At 32.0% G+C, this 13,524-nt stretch overlaps 1 protein-coding gene across 5 annotated transcripts in view; it reads left to right on the forward strand.

The window, feature by feature from the left end:
• Positions 1 to 13,524, forward strand: part of NCAM2 (neural cell adhesion molecule 2) — a 548,173-nt gene that overhangs the window by 279,938 nt on the left and 254,711 nt on the right. For 4 of the 5 annotated variants that reach the window (XM_009446220.5, XM_054675113.2, XM_531397.8 and 1 more), the window contains 3 exons: positions 4,418 to 4,492; positions 8,024 to 8,230; positions 10,102 to 10,245. In XM_009446220.5, the coding sequence (XP_009444495.3) occupies positions 4,418 to 4,492; positions 8,024 to 8,230; positions 10,102 to 10,245 (426 nt within the window). Of the gene's footprint in view, positions 1 to 4,417; positions 4,493 to 8,023; positions 8,231 to 10,101; positions 10,258 to 13,524 lie in introns of those variants that run through there. The other variant, XM_054675114.2, reaches the window with a different exon arrangement.

Raw genomic sequence — 13,524 nt, forward strand, 5'->3', positions numbered from 1 at the left:
TTATAATGGGCAAACTTGATACACCCTATCTTATTTTATTTTTCATAATTTTATGTACCCCATAGTCCTCCCAAATACATCTTAAACCCCTTGATATTAGAAAGTATTTCTTGCTATTTTTGAGTATGATCGTATTTAGAAGAGGGATTTGCAAAATACATATAGTTAATAAATACTTATGAGTATAGTACATAATTTTTAATTTACCCAACTCTACTTATAAGATTATTTCATGCACTTCTTTGGGAATTATTCACAGAGAACATATGTTCATCATGCATTTACTTTTGAGTCCTTGGGTTTAAAACTTTTCCTTACCTTAAGTAAGAAATCTGTGATGATATTTCTGGATAGCTATCAGATGTTTCATTCTTGTCCAATTTTCTCCAAACATAAATTTTTGACATTAGGAAACAATTTAGTTTTCTTCTGGCTGCCGTAGGTGATAAACTCATCACCTACATTATATTGATTTGGGTCAAAAATCAGCCACTAAGGCAAGATTAAGGCACAACCTCAAATTTTAGTTATGTAGGATTTACTAATATGCCAATGTTTTAATATATATGTATAGTTCAATTAGAGCAAATCTGGTCTTTGGGAAATATAGTGAAGTAGAGAATTATATTTTCTTTATATATTTTAAACATATATAGCAATGAAATATATCATTGTGCCCATTCACCAAAATGTCCATGAATAATATGGCTTAATTAATATGTGCATTGGTAATTTGTACTGAATGAAAAATTAACCAGATGTTTAATATAAATAAATAAATTAATTTCATGTTCAATTTTATTTTATTAAAATGAATTAAGATCAACAAATCAGTATAAACAGTTTTCAGAACTGTATTTGACTTTTAAAATTTCTGTAGCTTTCAAGTTCTTTTCTATAAACCCTTCCTTAGAAAAGCAAATTTACTCCTAAGGTCAGTGGTAGGCATTAAGTAATAATTCACACACATTTCTTAGATTCCTGATATCCTTAAATGAAGTCATTCCAAAATTATATGTTGTCAATACAGTCGGTGTTCTATAACTAGCACATGATAAGCTCTTCGTAAGTGTCAATTATTCTGCCATTCATTCATATATTATTAGTTTGGGAGAAATAAAGTTTGATGAATGAGCCCTCACTTCCAGAAATTTATATTTAAATAAGGTAGAGAACCAAATAGAATGATCAACAAAATAAGTTTTATTTGTTTAATGGAAATTCCTACTGATCAAAGATACTGATGTATTTATTGATACCATAGATGGGTCTATCACACACTGTTTTGTAAAGTTCATGATATTTTATGTTTTCTTTGAAGATAGAAAGTAGGAAGCCATGAGGGGTTGTATAGAAAAAGGAGATTAGAACAGACAAAACAGTTTGGGCAAATGCACAATGGTAGGCAAGTGTGAGTCAGTTGGGGAGAGGAGAGAGAATGAATCCTAGGTGATCATAGCTGCAGAAGCATTGGAAATGAGTAATAGCAAATAAACTTGGAAAGGCAAGTTTCCTTCCAATTATAATTTGTATGGTAAGGGACAAATTAAATCAGTTTTGAAGATCTTTGAGCAGAAGAGTGAAATTAAACATAGTTTTAGAAATATATGCATGCAGTAGTCTGACAAATACATTAGAGGGAAAAGAGATTAAAGAGGCAAAAGTGAGAAAAAATATGGCAGATGAAATATATTGGATTAAAATTAATGAGTGCATGTATTTAAAAATTAAAAAATGCATACAAATAGTTTATATTGGCAATGCTTGAAAATTGATGGTGACTAAAAATGGGACAGTGAACAGTGAGCAAATTTTGATGTTAGAGGAATGTGTTTGGTTTGCATACAGAAAATTTGAAATTGAAGTATGCTAATGTTAACTGCAGGTTGAAGATTGCAAGATTAGATTTTGAGAAAGTACAGTTTTAGGGGAAATAAGATTATATCTTAAAGAAGAAAGTAAAGGGAAGAAAGAAAAGAGAAGACACATAATTATAATTTCCCCTCCCTTTTTTTTTCAAACTTGTAATATATTTTCTGCTTCTTTCCCTTCTATCCATAAACATTCTCAAGTCTTCTCAATTTATAAAATCCATGCCCTACTGCCCAGAATTGTGGATTCCAGTAACCCCATACATCTCTTCAGATTCAAGCTTCTTATAAGGGCAATCTCAAATTTCTTGAGTTCTGCATTTTGCCTCTGTTTACCTCATTCCACATAAGCTAACTTCAAAAAGAAAATTGTTTAATTATTTAAAGGAAAAAGAAATCTGAATTTTCACTGGAATTGGCATTAATGATTTATCTACATGAAAAGTAGGCAAGGGAGAAAAAGAGAGTACCTAAAATCTATTTTTCCCTTGGCTACTTTTCTTATTCTTTCTGACTTGCACTTTTATTTTTCTTTCTGAAACGTTAGATATATTTGAACATTTATTGAGCCTTTATAATATCACAACCATTCTCTGAGTATTGGTAAATTATGAATAAAAATAGGACCCAGGAAAGTCATGTAGACCCTGCCCAAGTTTTCCGGAGAGGTTTCTGGAAAGGAGGAAGGAATTTAACAATTTAAGGTGGAGACTGTGAGGAAACATATTTTAAAGAGCTTAAACAGCATAATTACCAGGGTTTTATTTTTTTTTGGTAAATATTTTGTTTCTTCCTCCTGTTCTTTATTACACATTTTATTTCTTTAAATACTTTCAACGTAGTTGTGTTATATTCTTAGTCTAAAAATTATGTTAGTTGAAATCTCATGGGTTTATTTCTCCTATTTGCTGTTTCAACTGACTCCTGCTTACAGGCCTTATTTCACCATGTGTTTTATAATGTCAGACTACACCCCCAGATTGAAGACAGCCTCATTTATACAACTATTGGCCAGTATGAGCCTATGATATGGTTCTTCTGAATGGTTTTTGTGATTGCTTTTGCCCCTTAGCTGTGAGCCCTACACGTGAGACTGCTTTTTAGTTTTTCCAGGTTGAAGTTTTCCAAAGAACACATGTTTATAATTAAAATCCCAAACATGGGATATGGCAAAACTTCTGGTTTATCTAATGGGAAACATTTTCCCCCTCCCCAGCTTGGGGGAGGCAAGTTTCCTTGTAATCTCCCTTCACCATTGGGTTGACTGATTTTATACCCTCCTTTGATGGTAAATCTTATTCCAGTCCAGTGTTATCTGGTGTTCTTTTTTGTTTTTGTTTTCTGAGACAGAGTTTCACTCTTGTTGCCAGGCTGGATTGCAGTCGTGCGATCTCGGCTCACTGCAACCTCCGCCTTCCAGTTTCAAGCAATTCTCCTGCCTCAGGCTCCCGAGTAGCCGGGATTACAGGCTTCTGCCACCACACCCAGCTAATTTTTGCATTTTTAGTAGAGACGGGGTTTCACCATGTTTGCCAGGCTGGTCTCAAACTCCTGACCTTGTGATCTGCCGGCCTTGGCCTCCCAAAGTGCTGGGATTACAGGCGTGGTCGTTATCTGGTGTTCTATCACAGCCTGTTGTTCTGGGAAAACTTGGATCCTATCTGTGTGTAGTCTGTGTTCACTGAAATAAGCATTTTGGTTACTATGATCAATAAATTCCCAGTGCAGGTTTGTACTCTAGTTTCAGATCTTCCTTGATTGACCTCTTGCAGCTTTGTCACTTTACCAAAAGCTCAAGTACATGCATTTGAGCACGTGGAAGGTGAGACGGAGTTTGGAAAGTGGTCATGCTCTCTTTTCTACCATATTGTTAGAAATATGTCAATTCATATTAAAATAACACTTTGCTTATCTTCTAAACTTCTAGATATTCAAGTATTTTATTTCGAATTTCACAAAAAAAAATATTTAAAATATCAGGCATCTCCTCTCTTTTATTGTCCTGGGTCCTTCACTTAACTTTTTGATCTTGTGAAAATCAGTGCTGCTTCATCTTACTCTGTGCAGTGCTTTCTTTCCTTTGTATGCCTGCCTTCACAGACATTTTTTAGTAGGTGTCTACATGTAGTTAATTTACGTGTGTGTGTGTGTGTGTGTGTAGTTGTTGTAATGATAATATAGGATTTATACAACTGTTGGGCAAACATTTTTTTTTAGCCATTGCCCAATGTGGTCACACATATAAGACCTAATCTCTGAATAAGGAACAGATTGTCTGAGTGTGAATTTGTTCATTTACTTGACTAACAGAATTTCAGACTATCAGCTTGAAGAAGTGCTGTATTTAGTCTGATGGTTAAATGCATAATAAAGTAATATGTATAATGGTAGATCATGTTTTACAAAACTTTCATTTTTCTTTATAGGTAATAAAAAATTGGGGGGGAATAATCAGCATTTGGACCATGTGGTTTAGACATCATGCATTAAAATCTTAGAAATCATGCTTAAAAATCACCATTAATTGTTTCCCAATTTTTTTTCAGCTCTTCTTCAAGTGACAATTTCACTTAGCAAAGTAGAGCTTAGTGTTGGAGAATCTAAATTCTTCACATGTACAGGTACGTATTTCTGTAAATACCTTCAGATAACGTGGTTTCTGTTAAAATATTAATAAAATGTGTTGGCTAAATTTAACTAGTTAAAAACTCAGTTCTCTAACAATAACATCTTACAGTTGGTTTTTTGTTTTTGTTTTTGTTGTTTTTGAGACAGAGTCTCACTCTGTCTCCCAGACTGGAGGGCGGTAGTGTGATCTCGGCTCACTGCAATCTCCCCCTCCTGGGTTCAAGCCGTTCTCCTGCCTCAGCCTCTTCAGTAGCTGGACTACAGGTGCTCACCATCATGCCTGGCTAATTTTTGTCTTTTTGTATTTTTGTAGTAGAGACGGGGTTTCACCATGTTGGCCAGGCTGGTCTCAAACTCCTGACCTCAAGTGATCCACCCGCCTTGGCCTCCCGAAGTGCTGGGATTATAGGTATGAGCCATCGTACCTGGCCATCTTTGGGTTTATAATGATTGGAAAAGTGTTAATAGCCATAACTTGCATATTAAATGATATTATTTTTATTTTTGTTAATTTGTTAATTTAGACTGCTAATCTAGATCATTTATTTTGAAAATAACTTAGGCTTGCATTATATCTGATAATAACTTAAATCAATTTAAATATTTCTGTCTAAACAGTAATATTAGGATGAATATAAAGATTATAACTGAACCATTTTTGTAAATATGCAATGAATAAATTTGGTATGGCACACTGCACTATAGTTATACTTGAATGAAAATATTAGGCCAAAAATTTATTCTAATATTCATTGAAGAAATAGTTATTTAGTCAGGAAAGCTTTGATTAGATTTTTATGACAATAGAAAGAATCATATGTCATCATGCCTATGGCATATTTTATGGGCCTCATTCAGAATAATAATATACATATGGTTTCCTTTCAAAAGAAATTTAAATATTTCAGCGTCAAAGTTTAATTAAACATATTATAGAACTGACAAATGAATGCATTATTTATTTAGGTACAATATGTTCATTTTTACAAATACAAGTCTTCATATCCAAACTATGATATACCTAAATAATTTTTTAAACCTTAGTGCTAAAATTAGTTAAGAGACTATTTTAGAATTGTTTCTAATCTTGATTACACTAAATCAACTTAAAACTGGATTAAAATAGACACTAGAAACATAAAATGCATTATAAAAAATGACATGATTTATTTAAACCAAGATTCAAATTTATAAATATAGAGATATAATATTTTATAGATAAAAGATATAGTTATAACATTTTATAAATCATATTCAGAGCATATATGTATAACATGTCACATTTTATAGGAATATTAATAGAGCCCATGATTCTTTATACATTTTCCTTCTTAAAGGTGTCAGTTGATAGTTATGTTAATACAAGTATTTGTATATTGACAAATGAAAAAATCAGAGAGTATGGAAGAGATTGACTCAGCATCATATATTATGTCAGCAGAAATTTGACACAAGCATATAGGTTACTGTTTCTAAATCCCATCCATATTTTATTAATATCCTCATAAATTAGAACACACTGAATTGTATCACATAAAGGTAGAATAACAAAATAGTTAAAAAATCAATTTTGAAAATACAATGAAATTGTTGTACTTTTATGGATTTGTATATTACTATGAAATATATTGCACAGACTAATTGCCTGTATGTATTGCATAGCTCAAATTAAGACATACTTTAAAGTGAATTAAGGCCATTCATTGGTGATGAGTTTTGCTCTTAATAAGAATGTAAACTAAGTAAGCATTTATTTTCTTTTATATAAAGATGTATCACCTAGAGCTTTTCTATAGTACTGGAAGTAGTCTTATTTATATTAAATATAGTAGTAAAACAAGATTCTAAAAATAAAGATATTGGAAAACCATGCAAGCCACTCTGCTTGTATGTATTTTTCTACTACAATGCTGACAATCTAGATACTCCTCCAACATTTCCAGACGCCTTAAAAATACAAAATCTAAAACTCAATAAAATAAATATCTTAAATTTAAACTAGAAGGATGTTACACCCTCAAAGAGCTAAAGAAGTGTCATACAGAAAATTGTTATAACTACATTTAAAAAAATAAAGTTTAATGCTATTTATAAATAATCTGTATGTACAAATAGTCCAGCCTTATCAAAATGGAAAATTTTGATAGAAATTATTTGTTAGAGATGCCTGAAAGAAAACAATTATAACAGCTTTATGAAAATCTGCAATAAACTGTTAATGAAAATGAAATGTTCTATTATATTAAGAATGAAAAGACTCAAAATATTTATCAGAATATCCTATTTAACTTACTATATAAAATATTATTTTGTATTATTCAAATGTAAAGAGATGAATGTTTAAATTATTTTTTGTAACTTCTCCATAGATGGAGGAATTAAATAAAACACATCCCTCCTCTTCAAATGCATTACTCTGTAACAACTATGGTTTTATGATTTGTTTAGAAAAAGATGAAGATAATGTAACTGAGATCTTTTTAAGATTCACTAAACTTTCTTTCATACTTTTACTCAAGCATGTCTAATTTCTTATAGAAAGGAGGATAATTTGTTTCTAAAACCATTTCTTCGGAAAAATGAGAAGGAATAATTTTCTTCAAAGAGGTCCTGCAGATGTTAGTTGACTTCATGCATTTCCCCATCGATACTTTTGAGTTAATAGTGTCTGCTGCTTCCATAAATGATATCTGAAGTAATTAGGTGAAATACATCCTTTTGGTGACTAAAAGCAGACACAGAAATCTTCAGCTTTAACGAAAGGATAATAACCTAGATTCTGAATTGGAAAACTTAAATGAATGTTTACCCTGTAATGATTTGGTTGTAATTACCTAGATAAGTATCATTTCAATGCATTGAAATTATCCTATGAATAAATAGTTAACAGTTTTAGATTAAAATAATGAAACTACTTATTTCTCTTGGGAAAAGAGATTAGGACATCATTATAAAAACGGTCGTTGGCCTTATCTATTCAAATTTAGCAACTAGGGAAATTAATTTCAAATTTAGTATTATCAAAGGCCAAAGTTGGTTTTGTGAAAGATTTACATTTTTGTAAGCTCGGCATTATCAGAGATTTAAGTGCTATCTCCTGACCCTAGCAAAGACAACTGAGCAGATGAAATCATGTTAGTAATTGTGGTTCTGTTCAGATATTATCTATAAGTGGGTTGTATGTCTGGCTCAGCAGTCAAGGAAGTTTCAGAACTTAAATGTAATAATCCATTGATTACCAAGGGAAAATTTCAACAATCATAGCTTAAATACTGTACAAGAAGTTTGCTGTGAAACTTTTAGGTATTGCTTACTCAAGCGTGAATCCTCCATGTTGGATAAACAAAGGTGAACATTTGCACTAACATTTGTGTTTACTTTCAGTTTTGTAAGATTCTCAGATTTCCAGTCTGTTACATAATTTTTTTCTAAATGGTTAATATTATTACATAATAGTAAATGCCAATGTTCAAACAAATATTTTTAACAATTTTCAAACCTTTATTTTCCATGGCTCTTTGCAGCGATTGGTGAACCTGAAAGTATAGATTGGTATAATCCTCAAGGAGAGAAGATAATTTCAACACAGAGGGTAGTAGTGCAAAAGGAAGGTGTTAGGTCACGGTTAACCATCTACAATGCAAATATAGAAGATGCAGGGATATATCGTTGTCAAGCAACAGATGCCAAAGGACAAACACAAGAAGCTACAGTAGTTTTGGAAATTTACCGTAAGTAATGTATTTATATGTTTTAGTTTATTCAATTTCAGTTGCTTATAAATAATTGAAACAAAATAAAATGTTTGAGAATAACACTTATTAAGAACTATGTGCTTTGAAAATAAATATCAGTTTATTTATGCTTTACCAGAGTGTATCTTAGAATAGAATAGCTAACAGATAATAAGTGGTTATAAACATATATAGGGCATCAATTATATTAAATAATATTAATAAAAATGTTTTCATTTTCTCAAGCCATTAAGAATTCACTGGGTATATAGAGAATAGTGGTTTATTTAGTGGTATGATATTTATTCAGCGTTTTTTTTCACTGTAAAATAGAAGGTCATGATTAGAATGAAAATGTGTGACAGCACTGACCATTGCAGAATGAGAATCTGGGGAAGGGTCAGTGAGCAGGAGTAGTCAGAAAGTTGAAACTAATCTAGTAGCCAATAATATTGAGTCAGGATTCTTTACCACTAAGTGTTTTTATTAGCAAATCCTTCCACATTTGCACTTCATTTTATGTCCTGGGATGGATTTCTTCCTATGTTCCTTTCTCCTCCTCATATTGAAGAACCATTAACCTGTTTAGGAACATTGAAATCTATTGACTCCTGCATTTTAAAGCAAGCTATCCCAATTACTTTCGTGCCCTTGAGCAAATCATGTAACCTGTCTGTCTTTAGTTTCCTCATATATAAACTGAGGATAATAATGGTACCTATGTGATATATGGAGTTTGAGTACTACCTTAAATTGCATTGCAGAAAGTACTTACAACAATGCCTTACGATTAATAGGTAGTTAGCATTTCTACCAATGATAAATTATATATATATTAGGAATGCAAGCCCTTAAATCATCTCATATCTGTAGCTTTGTGTTTTGTTTGTTATTCTAGAAATAGGATATGAAAAACAAAGTCGGAACATTCCTACAGTAGGACTTCCTGTTTGATGACCAACGCAATTTGTGGGCACATTGTTGCTCTTGTGTTTCCTGATTTGGAATTTTTCCCTCCCATTTGATTCTGAGCTTCCAAAGAAATGATATTTTCCTAGTTTATGTAACCCCCTAGAGTATCTATTTCACAGTATCAAATAATTAAATTGAAATGGTCATTTTATAGATAGAGTGTTTAGAAATACTTTCTTTATTTTAAATGATGCAAAAAGAAGAATCATGACATTTCATTTGCGAAGGTAAAAATTTTTTTTGCAAGAACAATTCATTACTTCTGTGAGAATTTCTCATCAAGCATAAATATCCATGTTCACTCATTCATTCGTTCATTCATTCATTAAAGACACTTATTAGGTGTGTATCCACTATAATTCTGAGTCCCAGCCAGAGACAGACAGACAATAAATAAACTGAAACAAATACGTAGATGCTAGCTAAACATGCTATGGAATTCTATGGAAAATAAATTACCTGGGGTAGAGAGATAGGGAACCTTGAAATGGAAAGGAATATTGCCATTTTATATAGGCAAGTTGGGTAAGAATCTGAATGAATTGAAGGGGGTGCAAATGCCCTGTGGTGAGAACAAACTTGGAATGTTCAAGGAACCTCCAAGAAGGCAGTTTTCCTGAGTGACAAGGAAGAGAGAGGAGAAATTGGGATTGGAGTTAAGGAGATAGACTCCAGTTTATATAGAAACTCATATGGCGTTGAAAGATCTTTGGATTTTATTCTCAGTGAGATAGGAAGGTATTAGGGAGAAGTAGATTATCTAGTTTAAGATTTTAAAGTATCTAGGTTTTCCTAATTATTTTATTATAGTATCAATAGAGTCTGGATTATGTTATTGGGAGAAATAAGCAATGATACTTTTGTGATTTGTGATTTGTTTTACTTTGTTGATACAGAAAAACTCACTTTCAGAGAAGTGGTATCTCCACAAGAATTCAAACAAGGAGAAGATGCAGAAGTGGTTTGCCGAGTTAGCAGTTCACCTGCACCTGCTGTCAGCTGGTTGTATCATAATGAGGAAGTCACCACTATTTCCGACAGTTAGTATTTTGGTAACTCCCTAAGTTATATGTTCTAATACTATTGCAGTTTTTAAAAATCTGAATCTATGTGTCTAGTTGTAGAAATTTGAATTTTTGACCCCAAATATTCAACAACTATTTTGAGAACCTGTAAGCTCTACATTAGGATTTTGCAATCTAGGGATCTCAGGGCAAATTCACTGCCCTTTACCCCTATGTTGTAATCAAAACACAGTTATGCCCATTCGCCACATACTGTCTGTGGCAGCTTTGGAGGCATAGTTGAGAAGCTGTGGCTAAAAAAAATATACAATCATTAGCCTAAAAAAATGTACAATCGTTAGCCTAAAAAAATACAATCATTAGTATCTGGAGATTTACAGAAAAGGTTTGCAGACCTTTGCTCTAGTGTCAAGAAAAGATTAATACATTATAAGCAGTACTAAGTAAATGAAGGAGTACATCCTGCTGCATTCAAATTCTGTATAATTTATACATGATTCTATGGGATCACTAGATGTAAACTTAGTATTGATGTGAATTATGTTTATTATTCTGGGGCAGTACGTTCAAGGTTATCTACAAGTTCTAAATATTATGGAAAGATCCGTATAGATAATAGAAAAGTACATTCATTCAAATTGTCTTCATGATTTTGATTTAGACTGTGCTAAAATTTCAGAATAATATGACATCTGAAATTGAATGTATAATTTGCTTACATTATGTTCCTTTACCATATGCATAGGGAGCATTTTCAATTTAGAATTTTTTCAATGCAACTGCACTGCAGAGAGGTACAAAATAATTGAATCTTTTAAAGTAGTTTCCATCTTCGATGGTTCTGATTTGTGTCCAAGGGATGAAGATTCTACAGCATAAAGGAGAGACAGAAAATAATATCTATTTTTGAATATGTGGGGAGAATGTATGATAATCATGTTCAATAGTCATTTTTTTAATTTTGAAAGAATTTTTCTGAGCTTAGCATATTCAATGCTTGTCAGTTTCCATTATAATACATTAATGAGAAATAACACTTTATTTCCTCTTGTTTTGTTTCAGCATAACTCTGTAGAGTGTATTAACAAGTCACATGAGTAAATGGTTTGATGTATTTTTAGCTCTTTTCCCCTCAATAATAAAGAAAAAGCCGTCCTTTTGTAACGGTGGAATGACAATATCTAAATATTTTCAGACTGTCTAATCTTACACCTCAAGTGTAGGTTTATTGTAAACCTTTATTAATATAATATTTTGAAGTAAATTTTATTTTTAAAAGTCAAATAGAGCAAAGCCTCAAAGCAAAGACTGATGACAACGGGTAGTGGTGATGGAGAAGTGATATTTCCATGCTATAGCTCATACGTATTTCCCCAGCATCCCAGGACTAAATGACGTACAGCCAAATTTCCATTTTGGCTTTCCTCCTTTCCTTGGCCCTGAAGCTTTGAACATCTTTTCTAAATGTTCTGTGCCTAAATCAGACTCTTTATCTGTAAAACATAGATGATTGCCTTCATTTAAAATAATGGCTTTGTGTCATAAATGAGACATTAGACATAAAGTCGTTTCTTGACATCTATGGGTGATTTGTTCCAGGACCTCCCACAGATACCAAAATAAGCCGATGCCAAAGTCTCTTATATAAAAAAGCATAGTATTTGATATAACCTATGTACATCCTCCCATATATTCTAAATTACATCTGGATTATTCATAATATCAAATACAACATAAAGACTATGTACATGGTTGCTATACAGTATTATTTGGGAAATAAGGAATAGCCTGTACATGTTCAATAAAGATGCAGTTTTTAAAAAATATAATTTTCATCAGCAGTCGTTTGAATCCATGAATGTGGAATCCATGGATATGGGGGGTCAGCTATACTTCATTTGTTAAGTGAATGAATAAAATATATGGCTATATATTAGATTCTTAATAAATGACATGTATCGCTCTCATTCCTTCTCTATGAGTTTTTAAATCTTGGAATCAGTTTTGCTAAAATTACATGTGTTTAGGTTATATCTAGAACCAGAAAATCCAATGTAGAAGAAATGGGTATAGTTTAACATGAAACATAACACTAAGTTGTGTGGCAGGCGAAAAATAAAAATATAAAATAAAATCATATTTTTAACTATAGAATTTAAAGTATTCAAGTAAATTATCAGGAAGGACACACTTTTCTAACCTTGAAATAGTGTAGAAACTTATCACATAAATCATTATTGAACAATTTGTACATTTATAATAGACTTATATGAAATAATATTATTCACTGCTTATACCTCATATAGTCCCTTTATTAAAGCTGATGAAATAAGATCAAGATTACAATTATGTATGAGGATTTAGAATAATGCCACGGACCCAGATATCTTTCTTTTGCCATAATCTAATTCAAAAGTAAAATATAGATATTCCAGAGGAAATAATGAAAGCTTGGAAATGCTCATCTTATTAGCTATGCTTTTGATTGTAGCTGCATGGCAGATATTCAGAATTAAACTTCCTGCAGAATAGCAGTGGAGATTTTCCATGTTGCTCATAGAAAGGAGATCCATATGCTAAAGGATCCAAGCATTGTGGGAGTAAAGGTGACATTTTATTATACAAGTTGAATATCCTGACTTTTAGTGTCATCGTGATGGAGGGATATGCTATTTGCTGATATCCATTCAATCTTGGCCAGGTTGGAAATTATCTCTTAAACTTTTTAAATGCTTTGGCCAACACCTAATTGATATACTCCTTCTGCATTAAAAAAACTGATTAAAATTACCTTGTTCAATACAATTTTTATATAACCTACTTCTAGTATAAAATATTAATTCAACAATTATGGAATACACAGGATCTATGCTGTAGTGTAGCAGATGATTATGATTCATGGTAAGCAAGATAAGTTCACTGCCTTCAAAATACTAACAATATAGAGGGAAAGATAAATAGGTAAATCAGTGTGAGAACAAGACACATTGAGTCTATGATAACGAAATTTTGGTAATAAAGGATGATAAAATAAATGTAAACTACGTAGGATAAGAGAGAGTGTCAAAGATGCCTGCCAGGAGGAAAAAGTTACCTTTAAATATACACACGTATTAGCCAGGCAAACGTTGGTGCGGAATTTTCAGGAAGAGGGAAGACCATGTGCAATGGCCCAGAGGTGAAAAGCAGCATGAAAGCATATTTCTGAAACTGGAATAAGTTTATTATTACTAGAACTTATTAATAAGTGCAACTTAGATACTTTTACAAATGAGTAAATCTAACTAGGATTTT

This window comes from Pan troglodytes, chromosome 22, assembly GCF_028858775.2.
Source record: "Pan troglodytes isolate AG18354 chromosome 22, NHGRI_mPanTro3-v2.0_pri, whole genome shotgun sequence".
Lineage (NCBI taxonomy): Eukaryota > Metazoa > Chordata > Mammalia > Primates > Hominidae > Pan > Pan troglodytes.